Here is a 16,457-nt window from a genome sequence, read left to right on the forward strand (position 1 = left end):
CTGCAGCCTTGCCACCAACTTCGACTTGTTAACCCACGCAACCACGTCACCTTCTCCAGTAAATGGCCTCAGGATATCGCTGCTCAATCTTACTCGGTCACCCATTTTTGTCACTGTGCCGAAATAGCTTGACGTTAAATTTGAACTCAACTCCAAATCCAACTCCAAATCAAACTGTTCTCTTCTCTCTGCACTTTCCACACTGACCCCCAAAGGAAAGAAGACGGCTCTTTTATAGAGAGACCCAACCACATCTCATTTGCATACCCCCACCCTCTCCTCACATCACGTGATCATCAGTCCATAAATACCAGGGGGCGGCCATTTTTATTTTCTCTTTTTTTTTCTTTCCTAACACGAGCCGCATGATGCATGAGGTAAGGTTCTTTACTTTTAACCACAGAAATCCAGTGCACAAAGTGCAAAAGTACCTTGTTTTTATTTTCTCTCAAAATATTTCTTCCAAAGTAAATCTGTATCAATATAAATAAGTATGAGAAATAAAAATATAGTGCTGCAGTTTACAATGAAGGATTGTAACTTTTGTTGCAAACAGCCACCTAAATAAGCTGATGAATTAACTCTATTAACATTTCCAGATAATTAATGAGAGTTAAGGGCCAATGCTATATTAACCCATTAAAGAGGACCTACCATTCAAATTTCATTACATACCTCAACATCCACCCACACGTTAATTTCATGCTATTCTTATACTACAAGAATTAGTACATCTTTAGCTTTCATTCTTGTTAGTTCCTCACATCAAGTGGCTTCATGTCTTGTGTTGAGCGATTTTCATAAAAAAACAATTTCTGCATCTAAGAGGATTTTTATAAATTAATTTCACTGATGTGCCAAGTATATTTGTCATATAGCATTAATAATTAATCCTAAAAAAAGTTTTAGAAAAATTTATTTTTGTTTTGGTTGTTTTTCTTTATAAATCAGTTTATTTTTCTTTTATTATTAAATTTATATATAACTGTGGTGTTGGTCGAATGGAGATAATATTGTTAAGTGCTTGAATGCATGCAAGGCTTGGTCACATGCATTTTGAAGAGGATTTGGATACCAATTTATAAAGAACAGCTTCTGCACTCTGCCTATTTTCACTTAAGTAACAAAGTCTGTAGAGCCATCTAATTCTAACATAGAAAGTATGAATAAGAAAGTCAATCTAGATCTTGATAAGTTTTTCACTGAGGTCATATTGAGGCCTGCAATCATACACACAATCTTTCGACTCAACAAATGAAAAGCCACTTATTCTGTTAGCATCGCTGCTCCATGAACCAGATTTCCTCAGACAGACATGCTTAAAAAGTCCTTGAATTTTGAGTTTTGCTTTGAAAAGATCTTATTTCTGTTATTACCTTGAAAGATCCTTGAAAATATGGAAAGTTTCTTGAAAATGTCTTGAAAATTATTGTTTACGTTCAGTAAAAATTTGTATCAAAACTATTCAAAAAAAAAAATCGAAATAAATACTATTCAATTATTTTTTTAATATCTATATATCTATAAAAGTGAAAATGTCTGTGTGTCTGCCTATGTACGCTTCCCTACCAAATACCTCTGTCAATTTTTGGTCTACAGACTCGAGATTTTAGATAAGGGGTAGTGAGATTTGAGAAAATCTTTTTAATCAGTTTCGGCCAGAAATTTGGCTGTTAAGGAGCCAAAGTTCAACGATTTGACCTTTGAAAACTCTACCAAACTCCTCCCCCAAGTTTGGGTCTAAACACTTGAAATTTTAGATATGAGTTACTTGGACATAGATCTAACTTAATAATTTGATTTGAGCCCAAAACAATAAATGCTAAGGGGTCATAATTAGGCTCAAAGTTTAAAAAATATTGACCTCTGCCGTTTCTACCAAATTACTCAGCCAATTTTTGGTCAAAACATTTAAAATTTTACATCAAATGTATTCAGACATAGGGCAAGCTTTTTAATCGTTTTTTTTTTTTCTGAAAATTTGACTTCGAAGGGGTCAAAGTTCAAAAGATTTTACCTTTGCAGTCTTTAGCAAACTAATAAGTTAATTTTTAGTCTAAACATTTGAAATTTTATATAAAGGATATTCAGACATGCAGCAAGCTTTTTAATCAGTTTTTGGGCGAAAATTTGACTGACAAGGGGCCAAAGTTTATAGAGTTTACCTTTGCAGACTCTACCAAACTCCTCCACCAGTTTTGGGTCTAAACACTTGAAATTTTAGATGTAGGTTACTTGGATATGGGTCAAATATTTTAATTGAATTTGAGCCTAAAACAAATGTTAAAAGGTCAAAATTGGGGTCAAAATTAATAAAAAATTTGATATCTGCGGTCTCTACTACCTTTTCTCTATAGTAGTTATGGAAGTCATTTATATAGAAAGGCATTACCGTATATATGCACACTTTTTTAATATATACATATGCACATAAAGTTATGAACAGTACATAGGGCCTGAGCAAAGCCGGGCTGAACTGCTAGTTGGAAATAAAATCAAAATATATTGTTCTGAAATTGCATTATATTATTGTAGATACAAGAGTTATGTCCCTTTATCTTAAAATAACCTGATGTTTTCCATATAATAATATCAGGTAATTTTGTGATAAAGAACTTAAATCTTGTATCCAAAATTTAAAAGTAAAATGAACACAGCATAGACCATTCTACAATGGGGAAAATAATAATTGTGCTTGGTTGGCCAAATATAAGTGAGTCAGGGAATGTAAATGCGATTGTCAACAGACATATTGTTGTGTGTGTAAAAAGATATTTGTTTTGAGCAAAATGGGCGAAAGTGCCTTGAAATCGCACATGGCTGGCACTAAACACAAAACGAACAAAAGCCGTAAATAGTTGGCCAGTTTTGTTGCGCGTTAGAGAACTTCATGTAAATAATTGTGTGTTCTTTAAAATTATTTTATGAAATAAAGAAATAAATGAAAATGACTTTTCCTGTTGTCAATTAAGTTTTTTGGTTTATTATATCATTGTTTAAAAATCAAATTTTGTTTTGAAAACTTGAAGATCTTGAAAAACTTTAAAAAGTCCTTGAAAATGAACATTGAAAATCTGTACGAACCCTATCAGGATATAACATAGCAGTCCACTACAAACTATTCAATAGTGCATTGGATAACTGTTTTAAAGCTATATACATAACTTTTTTCATGCTATAACTCGTTCTTCTTTACATGGCATTATGTATTTTTCCTTTTTAATGTATTTTTTTTTTAACTTCCCATTGTTTCTTTCAGATATTCTGCAAATTAAAAAGGAACTTTTTGAGAATGATTCTCACCTGGATCCTCATTCCTCTTTGAATCTGAATGTAATAAAAAATGGTTCTTCCATTTTCTCGCCTTCCTCCTTTGATTTGATCAACTGCAGACCATCAACTCTATTTTCCAGTTTCCCTGAATCTGTCTTCTCTATGTATCGCTCTATGGCTGGCGTTTTCTATCGTGATTACTGCCAGATGAGCAATTCACCTATAAAGGTATGTAAAATGTTATTTCCCTGTTGTAGATTGGCCTATGCTGTGTTCATTTTACTTTTAAATTTGAATTTCCGGTATTTGGGATACAAGAGATGTATGAATGAAACTACACAGTATATAAAACATCAGGTAGTTTTGTGATAAAGGGATGCAACTCTTGTATAAAAAATAATACAATACAATTTCAGAACAATGCATTCTGAATTTATCTTCAATATTTAAAAAATATTTTAGTGATACTTTTATTAATACTTCAAACATAATTAAAAATTATTTATTTCATTAATATATGACATTATATATATATTCATATGACATTATAGTTTATTTGTCTTCAGCATTTTTAAACATTAATGACCTTGCCTGTTAGCTTATATTTCTGACTGAGTTAACCAACTCTCAGACAAGGAACCAGACAATTTTGGTTGTATATTTATCTCCAAATGATACATCACTGTTGAGAATCTGTAAGAAATTTGTCATTTCTCTGCATTTACACATATTTTTATTTCATCTCTCTAACAATATGGGCATTATCTGCATTGTCATGCAGTAATTATAATTCCTGTGAGGATTCATGTTTTATAGATTTTTTAATGTACTCATGTATTACACGTCTTTTTCACTTGTTTTTAATGTTTGTCAAACTATAAATAAACTAAGTGTTATATTTTAATAAACTGTTTCCTTTCTTTCTGACAAATGTCATGTTTATTGATAAAACAAAAAGACAAACGAACATGACTACCATATGTTTAGCAAATGCTTACATATTCCCACACGTGTGCTGTTAAAATAATAAACTTGAATATCCAATATTACAACTTTGCATCAGTATAAATCGTCTGTTTCAGAATGAATTAACTTTGGAGACTCCAGTCGTGTCACACCATTTTCCTTCCTCCATGTTTGCTGCTGCTTCACTTCTAAAAATGTGTTATTCGAGTAAGAATGAAGAAACACCAGAAATAGACGATGTTCATGAATGTCGGTGGATCAGGTGTGTTAAAAAATTTGATAGCTTGGACCAGCTTGTCAAACATGTGAATGAGGAGCACGTTCGTTCTGAACAGTTGTCAGGGGAATTCAGGTGTAAATGGGATGGATGCCAACGTCTTGGCAAAGGTTTCAATGCCAGGTGAGTGAAGACAAAAAAAAAAAAACTGGAATTATGTAATTAATAATTTATCTGTAATATTTTTGTCAGTACTAACCAACATGATATACTTATATGTATTTTGTTTATTCATTTATTTTTGATAAATTTATTTGCTTATTTTGTCAAAGTATGGACTCTTGCATGATACAATTTATAAAAATTTTTCATCTCGAACAATGCCACTCAAATACTACTGTAATAAGGGGCCAGTTTTATAGTGTGAATCCTAAGTGAGGAGCTCTGCAGCAAGATGTTTGTTCAAATAACATTTATACATGTTGCTGCAGTAGAAGAAACATGGAGTAGGGAGGGGATTTTGAAACATGCAGTGAGGAAAGAAGCTATTTGAATATAAAAATTGTTTGGTATCTTGGGACCTCTAACAAAATCACACCGTTTTGTCGACTTTAAATTTTTTTCTTCAGACCACTTGCCTTTGAAATCTCTCCCCGTTCCCTATTTCCTGACTGTACCAACATACAGAAATTTAAATGTAATGTGAACAAACATCTTGCTGCATAACTCCTTGCTTAGGAAGGCTACTAAGAATCTGGTCTTTAATAACAGTAGCCCTTACGTTTCAGTGACAATATTCCTTGTTTGGGTTGAATAAAAAGTAAAAATAAAATTTAAATGTGACAAAAGTAAATAAAAAAAAAAAATAAAGCTATATGACGAAAGCGATAACTATTCCCCCAAATCAAATTGAATTTGATGATATTTTTGTATTGTTTGTCTAATAATTCATATTCAAACGACTTTTTTTTTTTCACCCCAAGCAAGGCACAGTGACACTTGAATGTAGGGGATACCATTTGGGACATAATTTGCAGGGATACCATGTTGGGAGTTGAATATCAAGATGCCTGTTCACATTACACTTGAACTTCTGCATGTCAGTACAGTCAGGGAAGCAGGAACCCTGGAAATTCCAAAGTCTAGCAATTCAAGTGAAGAAACTATTAGAGTGGAAGGCTTTCTGGCATCTGAAGATCCTTACTGTGTAGGTAGGATTTTGCTGCTTGTAGGGTTTATCGGGAGTATATATGTTGAAGGAGTACTAGGGCTTAGAGTTTGTCGGAGCCCCTTTCATGCCTTAAATAATTTTCCAGATGTTTTTTGTATGAGCACATGAAACTTTAGTCTCCTTCAAAGTAATCTTCTCCAGCTGCAACGCCCCATCAAAGTCCTCTTGTGTGAGCACATGTCAATGACTCTTTCATCTCCTCAATTGTTTTATAACGACAGTCTCTAAGGTTTTCCTTGAGCTTGGGGAATAACCAAAAGTCACAAGGAACAAGGTCTGTACTACATGGATCTTCTTCAGTTCCTCGCGAATAATTGTGTGTACACTTCTCACACTGACATCAAACTGTGCACATATTGTTTGTAGAGACACATGACGGTCATTATTCATGAAATTCTTTATTTGGGCAATCAACTCTCATGTTCTGACTTCTTTATTTCTCCCACACCTCTCATCATCCCTCGCAGACTTCCTGCCTTCCTTGAATCTCTTATGCCTTATTGGTCTTCTAAAGTGTGTCTTCACGTCCAAATTGAATTTTTGAAATTTACCAGCTGTGACAATCAGGCTTTAATAGGGTGTATTCCAATTCCTGCTGTAGCTGTTCAGTTGTACCTGAAATCATAAAAATTGATCATTCATCTCATAAAATGTATAGCAATGAAATACTGAATTTTCAAGAGTCCACTACAATTTTAAATGCCTGTACAAAAATGTCTGGAAACTTATTGAATGCACTTGTACTTGTAAAATAAGCTGAGGGATGCAATATTTTGTCGATAGAACATGGGTTGTAATTTGGTTGACAGAACAAGACCTATTAGGTGGTGATTCTTTTTTGAACCCTGTCTAGGAGAGATAGACTAGTAGCAGATACACCAGCCCAAATATAGCAACAATACTCTATACATTCGTTGATGGGGGCCTTGTAGACGTACAGCATACTCTCAAGTGCAAGTAATCCACTAGAGAGAGCCTAGCTTCTTCACAACAGCCTTGAAAATGCCCTCAATGTATTTGTTCCAATTCATGTTTTCTGTGAATGTTAAGCCGAGGAGTTTGAACAAAGAGCTTTCAGGTAGTGTATCATTAGCCACGGCTATCAGTGGTGAGAAGGTTTTTTGTAATTATTAATGAAAAGGAGCTTAGTCTTGGCAGCATAGAACATTACCATCCATTTATGTTCCCATTACACTACAGATTGTTTAAGTTAGCTTTTCAGTATGTTATAAATTTATTTTGTTCAATTAATGACAAATCCTTAACATAAGTAATTTAATTAAATTTCATAAAAATTCATTAAAAATAAATTAACTAGCATGCAACAGCTGTTTTAAAAAACTTGTTTTGTATCATGTCTATTTCATCATTAAATCAAGAAAAACAAAGTCCAAAGTATTTATGTGATATAAAATTCACCATTTCATAAGACATCCTATCAGTTTTATTACAAAATCAATCTTTTTAATGAAATCTATTCTTTTGTTGAAGTATATTTCCAAATGTATAAATATTTTCTTCCAAGAAGTAAGAAAAAAGGCAAAGGTTGTTAATGAGTGAAACAAAAATGGAAGGTAAAAAATTCTTGATTAACAGGTAAATATGGCTAGTTAATAATGTATTCATCTATATATTATAACTATTTCTCACTCATATATCATTCAAACACACTAGTATATGGTTAAGTGGCAGTTTTAGTCATTTAGAACTGCTTTAAAGCTTCACCGCTCACTGATTTTTTGACCAAATTTCAAACAATTATTGCAGTTTATAGATCACCTTCTCAGCTATATTGCGAAAAAAAATTTTCAATTTTCGTTCAGTAAAACAAAAGTTATGATGAATTTTCTAGTGTTCAAAATCGTAAAAATATGTAAGGAGGTGAGCAACGCTTATGACTGGTTTCCATAACAACCACGTCACTTCAGCAACTACTGTTGCTACTAATTCGAAAAGAAAAGTAACAAGTCAAACAGAATGAAACGATAAAAGGGAGATAATTGTGGGATTTTATTGAAAACAGACACGTGCCGTACATATGTGATTATAGGGGCAAAAAATAAGACTGAAATTAAACAAAGAACTGGTGAATTTATTGGAATCCTGGAAAAATCATGGATTACATTAGAAAAATGTGAGTATGAAAAGTAATACGGTTAAGCTTAAACATGGAAAAGTAAAGGACTAGTTGTTAAAACTGGAAAAGAAAAGGACAAGATATTCTAGTAAAAAATATAAATTTATAATTTAAAATATTGCAGCATTCAGAATTTTTAAAAAAATTCAATTTATAACATTATATAGATAATTCTTAATACTGCAATATTTTAAGTTATACATTTATATTTTTTACTAGAGTATTTTGTCCTTTTCTTTTCCAGTTTTAACAACTAGACCTTTACTTTTCCATGTTTATGGTTAACCATATTATTTTACATGCTCACATTTTTCTATTGTAATATATAAATATATGTTAAGCAGTTTTGAAAATATATCTGGCAATTAAGTTAATTGCCATATAGATTTTTTCAAAACTTACTACTTATTATTACATATACTAACTGGGTTTGCCAGCTTGCTACTGCTTCACAAAGTCTGCTACTTAAAGCATGGTTTTAAGTATCAGAATTATAAGAGCCAGATAAGTCCTAAAATGGAGTACTGTTGCCACATCTGGGGGGGAATTTTGAATAATAAATATTACATTCATAAGTTTCTTGCAAACACAAGACTAAAACTTTTGTAGGCGCTTTTATATTATACAAATGAAAAAAATATTGAATTTCAAATGAAATGATACCTATGTTATTGTCAGGTCTCAAATAGTAACATATCAAAAATTAGGAAAAATGATAAGGTAGAAAAATAATTATTTTTGAAAAAAGAAATTTGTGAAAGAAAATGAAATCACTATATTACGCTTACTAAGAAGGAGATGTTGACAGGGGAGATAATTAAGTTCTATTGCTAACATCACGTGACAAACGTAATTCAAAATGTCGGATAAAATTTATTTCCTGTATAAACTTTATTGAAAACAGTTTTTTATGAATAATTATTTTTCTACCTTATCGTTTTTGGTAATTTTTGCATATGCTACTATTTGCAACATGACAATTATGTAGGTACCATTTGTTTTACTTGAAATTCAATATTTTTTTTGTTATTATAATATAGATACACCCTTTTGTATTTATCTATGTAAACATTAACATCTTGATAATGTTGATAGAAATGTATTTATATTTTAAATAAGTTCATAACGAAATCAGAACAAAGAAGAAATGAATTTCATTGGGAAAGATATATCTCCATTAATGGGAAGGAAAGCGAGTAAGATTGCCGCTTGCTCTCTTACCTTTTCTTTTTTGCTTTTGCCTGTAAGTATGAATTCTAGAGAGCAATGTTAGAGGAAAGGTTTTTAGTAAGTTACTCATTTCTTTTATTAAGCCAGTTTACTTAATTAGTGTTAATATTGATGACAATTATTCCATAAAATGGTACGATAAAAGTATGATTATATAACCCCAAACATTAATTTAATATGAACTATTTAAAAAAATAATTATGCTAATCAAGCATTCAAATGATTGTCTTTGGATTGTTTATCGGTACTATATATAGAGTATTTAAAAATATTATGTATTATTGATTTACATAATGTTTTGATGCTAATACAGGAATGATAAATGAATAAAAAAAACTTACATTTCATTTATATATACATTTGTGTGGTTAGGGTGCATTCTTTCATTCAAACATATTTTATTAAATAAGATAAAGGTGTTTATTTGATCTGTTGATCATTTTAAGAAACCCATGCAAGTCAATATTCAAAGCAAATAGACATTTTTTAAAGGTCATCTTCTTTCTAATTTTGTTGCTTTTTCCATTTATTTTTGAAGCTTGTGATTAACATTAGACATCTTTTGAAGGAATTGTAAACATAGGAAGCATTTTATTCATTCAAGTGTATTTCTATAAATAAGGTAGCCATGTATTATTTGGACTATTATTTTTATCTTGGTTAGTATTTTCACAACTTTTCAGGTGATGTGAACCTCAACCTTTTTCAGGGGCATTTCTTTTTATAACTTGAGAACCATTACAGAATTTCAAAGAACGGCAGAGGTTACAACTGAACCGCTGTGAAAATAAGTATGAGCATAGTAGTTTGATTAATACAAATTATCAATTCTCATCTCAAAATTTCTCAAACAAAATTATATGCTCTGTAAGTTTAACTTTAAAGCTAAAAATGGACATTTTTTTCAAAAATTATTCTTTTGAACTTTATTTTTCCCTTTATTTCTTGAGCTTTCAATTAACTTTAGTCATCTTTTGAAGGAATTGTACACATATGCATATAGTTTGATCAATTAACGAAAACATATTTAGTTAACACATTTATAAGAGCTCCAAAACTCCTAAAATAGAGTACTGTTGCCACATCTGGACAGGAGTATTCTATCCTGCCTTGATAAAGTTCAAAACCGGCTTTGATACCTAATAAGTGATTACCTTTTTTCTTCCCTGCAACCTTTTTCCGCACAGAAGAGATGTTGCGAGCTGTCTCTGCTTTATCATTATTTTCATGGTAAGTGCTCATCGTAGATTCAATCTATGGTCTCAACTTTCCAAACTTTCACAAAAATCACTCATCTAGCTACAACAACTATCAAGTTAAATCATTCGCTGTCATCATCGCTGATGACACGACCATCTATGGCAACGCATCAAAGGCTGTAAATGACAAAGTTCTCTCTGATTCTCTCTCCTCTGATCGTGAGTGCGCGGTACAGTGGGGGAAGAGGTGGCTGGTTACTTTTAATGCATCTAAAACCAAGCTTCTATCTTTACATCATCAACGCTCTGATCCTCATCTGGCATCAATTGAAATGGATGGCTCTTGTCTTGGGGAGGCTCCATGTTTTGACAAGCTTCTGGGATTGACCTTTACTCCTGATCTGAAATGGAACACGTACATCAAGTCTGTTGCCAAGGTCGCTGGAAAAATGGTAGGATCCTTCTACCGCTCCAGAAGATTTCTCACTGCTGATGCAATTCTCTATCTATATAAAAGCCAGGTACGTCCAAGGATTGAGTACTGCTGCCACATCTGGGCAGGAGCTGCTAAAAATAGCCTATCCTGCCTTGACAGAGTACAAAATAGACTTCATGGCTTAGTGGGGCATGCCCTTTTCTCTACCCTGCAACCTCTCTCCCACAGAAGAGACGTTGCGAGCCTGTCTTTGTTTTATCGTTACTTCCATGGCAAGTGCTCGTCTGAGCTCCAATCTCTGGTACCCTCTCACCAATTTTTCACGATAAACACCCGTCTAGCTGAAACCACTGCCAAAAATTTTCCCCACTCTTTATCTGTGCCAAAATCAAAACGTAGATTCCATGAACAAAGCTTCTTTCTTAGAAGTGCACGCCTGTGGAACTCTCTTCCGTTTGCCTGTTGCCACCTGACTACAACTTATATATCTTCAAATCCAACATAAACAAATTCCTTATGAACCGCCTCCTTAAGTAAGACGCTTTATCAAATCTCCAATACTCCCGGGTCCTGGATATGACCTTAAACTACATCCAGTGGTGAGGCCCCAGCTTGTGGAGTCACCCTTTAATTGCCATTGCTCCCAGGTCTACTCTGACCCGGAGTGGTAGTACCTGTTATGGTCCCAACTATGGGTTAAATAGAAACTGACTTGAAAACAACAAATATATTCTATTAAAAAATTTTTCTTCAAAATCTTTGGATTTTAATAACCTAAAAAAAGTTGATATGCTGTAAAACAACCAACCAATACTAACGATTACTACGATACTATCCCATTGATTACTGTACACGTAATAACCCTTATCCCCGAGTGGCTTCCGAGCCTCGATAAGTGGTGATTACCATGCAAAGAAAAAAAAAAAAAGTTTCCCTCACTTGCTATTTGTGCCTAAATCTAAACCCAAATTCCATGAACAAACTTTGTTTCCTAGAACTGCCCGCCTGTGGAACTCTGTTCTGCTGGCCTGCTTTCCAGCTGACTACAATATCTTCAAGTTCTATGTAAACAAGTTCTTAAATAATCCAGTTCTACCCCATTTCTACGACTAACTATTAATATGCTGTTGTCTCAATAACTACTGTACACTCATTAACCTTTATCCTCAAATGGCTTTCAGACCTTGATAAGGGATGACTCCTATGTAAAAAAAAAAAAAAAAAAATTGATGATTGTCATTGTTCTAATTCTCTTGCACGCAACTTCTGTAAAGGACAATCGTAAATCCATTTGTCGGTTAAGCATTTATTTTTTTGTGAAATTGTTCAAGCAATTTAATTTTCATTTTGAATGTTGACCAGTTTTCAGTAAAATACAAGGTGACCACAAAAAAACGGACCCCAACTCTAATTAGACCCCGTTTCTTAGGCTTTTGTCCGAATGAAATGAAACTTTGGTCATAACTAGTTTATTATATTCAAAACATCACATCAAAGCACTAGGGTTTTTGGCCTTTTTTTCTCTGTTCTACAGCATATGTTCTAGATGACCTCCATTTAGCTTTTGTTTTTTTTTGGTCACCCTGTATTATGCACAATTTGTTAAATTGATGCATTTACTCAGGAAGTTTCTTGTTATTTTATTATTTTATTTTAACAGGTACAAGATGCTCGTCCATATTCGAACACATACAAATGAAAAGCCTCACAAATGTCCACTCTGTGGCAAATGCTTCTCAAGGTTGGAAAATCTCAAAATTCACAATCGATCACACACAGGTGAGTTAAATTAACACATTTCACCAAAAAGTAATTTATGTAAATAAAATATATTTAATTAACTTTGTTAGGCAAATAATGAAGTTAAACTCTTTAGCCCGCTCTCTCTCCATATATATAATATACAAAATTATTTCCACAGCCAAACAGTATCGCAGTTCGCAAGAGCCATGACAGCTACCAAACTGGAAGTCAAAGATTTGAGTTTCGCCCTCATTTGAGCTCGTTAGTTAGACATATCTGAACTCTGGATTTGAAACCCGAGCCTCTTGCATGCAACTATCATTTATATACAGGGTGTTCCAAAAGAAACAGTGCACTGAACACAAGAAAGGATATTTGCAACTGCACATACGGCTCGTGTCAGTATGACTGCAGTTGGTAATGTCTTTGGGGATTGTGTGATCTCTCGTGGTTTGTGGCCACCTCGATCACCGGATTTAACACCTCCTGACTTTTATTTGTGGGGCAAATTGAAAGGCTCAGTGTATGCAGACAATCCTCGAACTACGGATGAACTGAAGCAGAGAAAAACAAGTGTTATTCAAAACATCAAACCTGATGAATTTGAGTGTGTTTTTCAAAACATGCAGCGTCGCGCTCGTTTATGTCTGCAGGTGAATGGCGCACACTTTCAACAGTTATTGTAGATCATATCTTACTGCACGAGTCAATCCTCAATCGTACTTTAGTTGATAAGGTATTGGATTTGTGAGTATTTGCAATAAATAGTATGTTTCTATGAGTTTTGTTTCTTTGGGTTATTAGCATATTCCTACTGCACTGTTTCTTTTGGAACACCCTGTATTTACATAGTTTTTTTGTTGTTGATTTTTTTAAACGATATTGAGGTTAGCGTCTTCACCTTGAAGATTGGATGGTTTTTGTTTTTTTTTTAGAAATTGCCCATTTTTTATTTTGGACGTAAACAAATAATATTTTCATTTATGTATAAAACAATAATCTACGTACATGCATACATAAATATATAAACGATAAAAACTAAATAGTAAATCGTCTATGGCATCATAGCGTAATGGATAAGACGGACTGAAATACATAAGGTCCAGGGTTCGAGTCCTAATAATTGTCAAGCTACACTGAAGAGGGGTAGGGCCCCGAAACATGCATGTACGTAGATTACTGTTTTATAAATAAATGAAAATATTTGTTTACGTCCAAAATAAAAAATGGGCAATTTCTAAAAAAGAAAAAACAACAAAAAAAAACAAAAAAACATCCAATCTTCAAGGTGAAGACGCTAACCTCAATATCGTTTAAAGAAATCAACAAAAAAAAAAACTATGTAAATAATATATAAACGCTAAAAACTAAACAGTAAATCGTCTATAGCATCATAGCATAATGGATAAGAGGGACTGAAATACATAAGGTCCAGGGTTCGAGTCCTAATAACAGTCAAACTACGCTGAAGAGGGGTAGGGCTCTGAAACATGCATGTACGTAGATTATTGTTTTATAAATAAATGAATATATATATATATATATATATATATATAGTTCAAATTTAAATGAAAAAAAATGAATTTAGAGAAAGGGCCAACTTATCTAATGATTAAGAGCAATAAATTATAAGAAAAGGAGATCAAGAGTAAAGTTTTATAAGAACATGTCAATAAGGTTAAAGATGATTACAATAAATGAAAGGGAGGATAAGGGAGGAATCTCTTTAGGCCATGGCATTTCAAAGCTAAATTCTTCTCATCAGAAGAGGAGAAAAATCAGTATTATACAAAAGTATAGGCAAAATAGATAATACTGAGTTTTTAAATACATTTTAGATTAGAAATGGAAAAGTTAGGTGGGGAAATGCAATAAAAGGGCGGGGGAGGTGAGAGCGGTAGAAAAAATTTCAAAGGTATAAGAAGAGAGGTATTGAGTAGGACAAGAGTTAGATAGAAAAGAATATATTTAATAATGGAAAAATGTAGGAAATAAAAATAAATAAAAGCATCAAAATAAAAATTGAAAACAACAAGTGATTTTCTAAAAATATTGGCATACAAACTCCGATAATATGAACTCTGATTATTGGAGGCTTAATCCAAAAGAGGAAAGGAAAAAGTGTATAGCAGGTAATAATTCAGTTCAGTGAAAGGTACAAAATTGCTGAAGGTGTTTTAATTCGTAAGTGATCTGTGGAAAAGTTGCAGCTGTGAAATTGTTCTCAGTTCTCATCCATCTTTATCGTCTTATGCTTCTTGTACACAAACAGGTTATCTTCTTTCATCAGTAATTCCATTGCATTTCTTGTGAACGCAATGCTTACAACTCTGCAAGAAAACTCGTGTTGTTTTTCAACACTACGAAAATTGATAGTCATTTTAGTTTTGGTAACATTCACTCTTAAATCTTTACTTTTCATACCTCAAATTGGCAACACTTCAAAGGCGAACAATAACCAAGAGCCAGGTACGTTCAAGAATGGAGTACTGTTGCCACATCTGGGCAGGAGCTGCTAAAAAGGACTTACCTTGCCTTGATAGAGTCCAAAATAGACTTCGTAACCTTGTAGGGGATGTCCTTTTCTCTTCTCTGCAATCTTTTTCTCACAGAAGAGATGTTGTGAGTTTGTCTCTGCTTTATCGTGATTTTCATAAGTGCCCGGCTGAGCTCCAATTTATGGTCCACCCTCGCCAAACTTTCACAAGAAACACCCTTCTAGCAGAAAACACTATCAATAGTTTCCCCCACTCTTTATCTGTGCCTAAACCTAAATGTAGATTCCATGAGCAAAGCTTCTTTCTTAGAACTGCACGCCTATGGAATTGTCTTCTGTTTTCCTGCTTTCCAGCTGACTACAATATGGTTATCTTCAAATCTAACGTAAACAAGTTTTTGATGAGTTGTTCCATATAAGTTAACACATTTACCAAATTTCCTTTACTAACGAGTACTATATTGTCTAATTGTCTACTATACACTCTTTAACCCTTATCCTCGAGTGGCCTCTTGGCCTTGATAAGTTGTGATGCCTATGTAAAAAAAAAAACAAAAGGAAAAAAAAAGATCTCTCTGGGTTTCTCTCTGTTGAGTGCAATGGGGTAAAAAATGGCTGGTTAATTTTAACACATCCAAAACCAAGCTTTCATCTTTTCACCATAAGCGTTCTGATCCTCACTTGGCCCCAATTGATATGAATGGCTCTCATCTAAAAGAAGCTCCTTGTTCTGACAAACTTCTGGGTCTGACCTTTACTCTTGACCTGAAATTGAAAACATATCAAATCTGTTGCCAATGAAAGCTGGTTGCGTCATTTTACCACTCCAGATCTGTATAAGAGCCAGATACATCCTGAAGTGGAGTACTGTTTGAGTACTGTTGCTTTTTTCCTATAAATCCCAGCTTGTGGAACTTTATTCTACTGACCTGCTTTCCAGCTGACTACAATATGGTCATCTTCAAGTTCAATGTAAACAAGTTTTTGTTTAGCCCCTCCCACCTAAATAATACATTTATACTCTATTTCCACCACTAACTATTCATACACTGTTGCTTCAGTGACTATCGTACACTCATTAACCTTTATCCTCTAGTGGCTTTTGGGCCTTAATAAGTGATGATTCCCATGTAAAAAAAAAAAAAAAAAAAAATTAAAAAAAAAAAACATTACATTTGTCACATTTTATTTATTATAAGCATTTACATTGTGAATATCTTCCTGTGAATAATGTAATTTCCACATAGTGACAGTCCTACTAATCTTGAGAGTACTGACCTGCCAATTTCTACTTTGTATAAAAAGTTTATAATGTGCAGGTTAACCATCAATTTTAATTAATTTTTAAACACATACAAATTATATCTAAAATCGTATAATGCTTATTAGCATAGCAAGTGGGCTTTGCATGCTGTTTTCAAGTTCTGCTGGGTTTGTTATCACATTCTGTGTACTATTCTTATTCAATCATCTCTACTCTCTCTAGCTATGGAATAAATAATATGGTAAACTAACTTTTTTAACCTTG

The 16,457-nt window shown here is 33.1% G+C and overlaps 1 protein-coding gene across 1 annotated transcript in view; it reads left to right on the plus strand.

Moving 5' to 3' along the window:
• The window catches only part of LOC145274445 (uncharacterized), a 36,756-nt gene that overhangs the window by 14,272 nt on the left and 6,027 nt on the right, over positions 1 to 16,457 (plus strand). Inside the window, exons 3-5 of the mRNA XM_080127457.1 lie at positions 3,260 to 3,501; positions 4,356 to 4,639; positions 12,350 to 12,468. Coding sequence (XP_079983583.1) covers positions 3,260 to 3,501; positions 4,356 to 4,639; positions 12,350 to 12,468 — 645 coding nt within the window. The remainder of the gene's footprint in view (positions 1 to 3,259; positions 3,502 to 4,355; positions 4,640 to 12,349; positions 12,469 to 16,457) is intronic.

This window comes from Euprymna scolopes, chromosome 1, assembly GCF_053919585.1.
Source record: "Euprymna scolopes isolate OS-2025 chromosome 1, ASM5391958v1, whole genome shotgun sequence".
NCBI lineage: Eukaryota > Metazoa > Mollusca > Cephalopoda > Sepiida > Sepiolidae > Euprymna > Euprymna scolopes.